At 42.2% G+C, this 5,000-nt stretch overlaps 1 protein-coding gene across 3 annotated transcripts in view; it reads right to left on the bottom strand.

Moving 5' to 3' along the window:
• Window positions 1-2,294: 2,294 nt before the first annotated feature.
• Window positions 2,295-5,000, bottom strand: part of LOC143281983 (uncharacterized) — an 80,006-nt gene continuing 77,300 nt past the window's right edge. For all 3 annotated transcript variants that reach the window (XM_076587358.1, XM_076587359.1, XM_076587360.1), the window contains exon 9: window positions 2,295-3,491. In XM_076587358.1, coding sequence (XP_076443473.1) covers window positions 3,060-3,491 — 432 coding nt within the window. In that variant the 3' untranslated portion in view covers window positions 2,295-3,059. The remainder of the gene's footprint in view (window positions 3,492-5,000) is intronic.

Genomic DNA, 5,000 nt, shown 5'->3' with positions numbered 1-5,000 from the left:
GAATATAAAAATGAAGTCAAAAACATCAACGTTTCAAGTGACTGTCGAAGTGTTGAGACATGCTCGTGCCCAAACCAGCACTGTGTGTAGTAAAACCCACGTCGTGTCAGTTTCAAGGATGCGTCAAAGTGGGCGAACTGATCATAAATTTTATACGCAGATGCTTCGTCTGAGCATGGACCCAGTGAGGGATTTTTCACACTCACTCCTCCTCCTCCTCCACCCCTACCACTCCCTCAAACACAAGTCAGTTTTTAAGGCTAAGTTAAACCAGGAGAGAGAGAGAGAGAGAGGCGAGGGGCCTGGTGGGGGGGGGGGCAGAGGGGGGGGGGGGGACGGAGTTTAGATGCCCACGCTGCTGTGCTGAAAATTTCATTTTTAGATAGAAAGAGAGAAAGAAAAAAAACAGAAAAAACACACACACACACAAATAAAACAGGCCACCCAAAGCAGTGGGGCCTAAACTTCCAACTCATCGTCAGACAAGATGCCCGGTAATGCATACAAGTCGCAACAGTAAATCTGTCGGTTAAGAGGGGCATAGGGTGAGTGTCGTGTGTGTGTGTGTGTGTGTGTGTGTGTGTGTGTGTGTGTGTGTTCACATATTATTCACACACTGTCGCTGTAGGTTCTTGTGAGACCGGTCTATTGTGTGATAATCTTTTATCGCTTCTTATTTATTTAGAATATAGTTTTATCCAATTAGTTGATCAGTTAACTCTTTCCATACGAACGGCGAAAGAGACGACGTTAACAGCGTTTCACGCCAATTACCATCATCAAAATATTGCAAGAAGAAGGCTCTTATACTGAAGAGGTGAATGTTGACAAAGAATACCACAATTCTGACGACGGAAGCTAAAGGTTGGGTCATTCAGACACCCACTGGACATCCGAGGGGTCTGTGTAGAGGAGAAGAGAGGACTGGTCGTACTGAGTGAGTTAAAGTTATTTTAGTAATTTGTTATTGCATTTTGTATGGTGTTATTCTACGAGCTAATCATTCAGGTCATCGCCATACTGTTTTTCTTCATTATTTTAGTAATTTGTTATTGCATTTTGTATGGTATTATTCTACGAGCTAATCATTCAGGTCATCGCCATACTGTTTTTCTTCATTATTTTAGTAATTTGTTATTGCATTTTGTATGGTATTATTCTACGAGCTAATCATTCAGGTCATCGCTATACTGTTTTTCTTCATTATTTTAGTAATTTGTTATTGCATTTTGTATGGTATTATTCTACGAGCTAATCATTCAGGTCATCGCTATACTGTTTTTCTTCATTATTTTAGTAATTTGTTATTGCATTTTGTATGGTATTATTCTACGAGCTAATCATTCAGGTCATCGCCATACTGTTTTTCTTCAATTTCGAAAAGTCTGTAGCCTCAGCCCCACCCCACTCCTCCCTTTCCTTTCCGATTTTTTCGATATATTTTTTCTTCCACTTTTGCCTCTCCATGGACTTTTTCTTTCTTTTAATTAACTGTGCAGTGAGTTAGCATGATCGTATTTTCTTTCTTTGAACTATGCGTCACTAATATGAGTGTCCAAATTCGAATTTTGTGGTTGGCCGAACGAACACGTACACGGTTATTTGGTTCGATCCTCGTGACATTAAAACAGAAAGCCTTTTTCTTATTCGAGTACAGTACGCTTTGAAGACTCTACGAGTCGAAGTAGACAACTTCTCCTCTCCCAAGTGGGTTCAGAGTTTTTCCTTTTGTGTTTTGTATCCTTTTTCTTATTGACTGAAATTATGCAAATCGTCCTTTTTGAGTTAGTGCCAGTCAACCAGGCTGAATGTATTTATAACCCCGAAACTAGTGATCTCGTCCTTGGGGCCAAGAACCATATGAAAATCTAACAATTTTGTTAACAAAAGCCCAGCCGACGGCAAAGGGGTGGGGAAGGTATTTTAGGGCTGATTACCCGTTAGGTCTGAACCCGAATGGACCCACACTGAAGGTTCAAAGGTTCAAAATTATTTTTAACCCGAGAAACCCGATTTGGGTGCATGGAGACACAAGGGAAAACAGGCCCTCATCCTCGAGACGTGCAGTCCCACGAAGGAGAAGAAGAGAGAGATTTTTTTTTTTTAATGGGGCGAGGGGTGGGGGGAGGGGGCACACACGCAAATAACAGTCAGCAATTCAATATAATGAGGAAAAAAGAAAAGAGAAAAAAAAAGAAACAACAACAACAAAAAAAAGCAAACTAACAAAAAGCAACAACAAAAAATAAAATAACAAATAAAAAAAAACAAAAACAAACACACACACACACACACAAACAAAAAACAACAACACACATACACATAGGAAATATATTACATGATGCTTTTAGTACTGTTATCCTGACATAAGAAAAAAGAATAAGAACATCAAAATTATCGCACAGTTTCAATAATAATTTTCAAACATTTTGCCAGCTTCAACAACACTGTTTTCTTCGAGGAATTAAAGAGTGTACTGAATTTCAGTGTGCTCGGTCGTTTACAATAAAAATGGTTTTAAAAATGCTTTTCTGGTGTCTGAAAAGAACGAGCATTTAAAAAAGACGGAATGGAATTCGTCTCCCAATTCACCTGAATTACATTTTCTACAAACCCTCTCATTTCTGTCAGCACATAAGAATCTTCCTCTTCCTGGGTGCGTAAATAAAGGAAAGAAAGAAAGGTTTATGGTCACGCCCCAAAACATGCCTGGCTTGTGTGTAAAGTTATAGGTTAGACTCGTCACACGGGAAGGCGGGGGCCACGGGAGAGGAGGGTACAGGGGGGTATTGTCAACAGCTGCGGTCTGTATCCTGTGTCGCCAGGCAAACAAATAAAGTTAATGACTGTAGTCCGGTTAGCATCGATTTTTTTTTTCATTTATATAAATCTGTGCGCACAGGGAAGAAATATACCTCCCCCTCCCCCCCCCCCCCCCCCTCCCCCACCCCTCCTTCAGTGCAGCCATTGCAGGACAAAATTTGAAAGGGGCTGACACACATGTACATCACATGGCATATAACGACACATGAAATCACATCACATCACATCACATCACATCACATCACGGTCATTGTTTCGATCTGTTGGTGGGCAGCACCAGACTCCCCAGCACAGTCGGTGACAACGATACGGACAGGATCTCCAGCAGTGCCCTGACCCGTGGAGGCAGCAGCAGCAGCAGCAGCAGCAGCAGCAGCAGCTGCAGTGTTCTGGCAGGCCCCATCCCCCTCACCTCCCTCACCCTGGCCATTAGAATAGTCTTCATCACTGCCACTCTCTCCTCGGGGCGGGGCTAGACATGCGCAGCATCGCCTTTTGCTGCTTCTCTTCCTCCCCTGGGCTTCGCGGAGACTTCTACGCTCAGTGCGCGTTGCGGTCGTTGGCTTGGGCGTTCCCTCCGGTTCCGGCGTCTCTTCTTCCGGTTTCGCGTCGAGTAGTTTCCCTTTCTCTTCATCTGTCACTTTGCTCGTTCTCGCTCCTGATCTCCTCTGTGGCGTCGGAATGGACGGATCATCATCATCATCATTATCATCATTGATATTGTTATCATCAGTACGAAAATAAAGCATGCCAGAAAAGTGAAGTCTGGAGAGGAGTCGAGAAGAGTGGTAATGTTGAAGGAGCATCGGCAAGCCGCGAGTCAGGCAGCGAGCGTTTTGCGTGCCGTTAAGTGCTCTTAGTTGAAAAAGTCAGGATGCATTGAACGTGCACAAACTTTGAAGTGGGATTGATTCGACACATCGCTAGAAATCCGTTTCTTGATTTTTATTTTTATTTTTTATTTTTTTTTAAATCAGAGATTTATCTGGTCTTCATCACAGTGCAAGAAGGAAAAACAAACAGACATAGAAACAAGGCAGGCGAGAAAGCACGAAAGAGAGAGAGAGGGGGGTGTAGAAAGAATGAAAAAAAAAGCAAACAAACGAAGTGTAACAAGCTTGTTAGCAAGCATGCTGGGTTAGCACCGAAGACAACCAGGCCAGAACAAGTGTCTCTCCGCAGAAAGCACAGCTGTGTACGTGCATGGCTTGGTCAGTCATTCATGCAGTGGTCAGTTAGTGGTCATTGAGTTAGCAGGAAAGCCAGGACGGCCACCACGATGACAACGAGAAGAGCGATGAAGATAATGAGTGCCACAATCACGTAGTGTTGGCGAAAGTAGCCATGCTGGAAAGTCACACCCTGGACAAAAAATGAAATAAAATATAATAAAAGAAGAAAAAAAAAATAGAAGAAAAAAAAAATGTCGGTGTCCGCGAAAATCGATTGTCTGTCATGGCAGAACAGCCCAGTCCCTGTCTGTGATTATTAGAAAGATGCCCATAGATACCCCAAACACAGATCTTTCTCTGATAGCAAAATGGATACACCCTCATAGTTTTTAGACGTGCCTGTGTTTGGAAACTTGTGGGCTCACACCCTAGAAAATGTGTTTGCGAGAGACTTGGATTCTAGAAATAGTTGTCTGCATTAGGAAATATATTCTAAGAACTTATGTTAAATGAATACTTGATCCTAAAACAGATAAAGAGATCGATGTTTCAGTGATATACGTATTCTACACTCTAAAATCACATCCGTTTGTGATTGCCAAATACGTACACCATAAAAAAAACTAACAAAAAATATGTTTACTGGAAATTATATACCCAGTCACAATGAGTGAAAAAGCACGTTAAAAACAGGTAGCCTGTGTCTGTGTTACTAAACACCACAACCCTGAAAACAGAATATTTATCATGATCTGTGTTCGTAAGAAAGAGAAGCCCATACCCTGAAAATAGATCAGTGTTCTCTAGAAACACTCCGCACACATCACATTAGTTTTGTGCAGTCGAAACATGCAATGAATGTTTATCAAAAGTGCAAGCAACATTCGCTATTAATGCGTAAAATTACACGTGCTCAGCCAGTCAAAAAGAGTTACATTGCACCCTTCCAACGCCCCCTCTATTGCACCCTTCCAACGCCCCCTCTATTGCACCCTTCCAACGCCC

This window comes from Babylonia areolata, chromosome 5 (assembly GCF_041734735.1).
Source record: "Babylonia areolata isolate BAREFJ2019XMU chromosome 5, ASM4173473v1, whole genome shotgun sequence".
NCBI lineage: Eukaryota > Metazoa > Mollusca > Gastropoda > Neogastropoda > Buccinidae > Babylonia > Babylonia areolata.
Note: the sequence above shows the minus strand (reverse complement) of the source record. Positions and strands in the feature narration are given on the sequence as shown.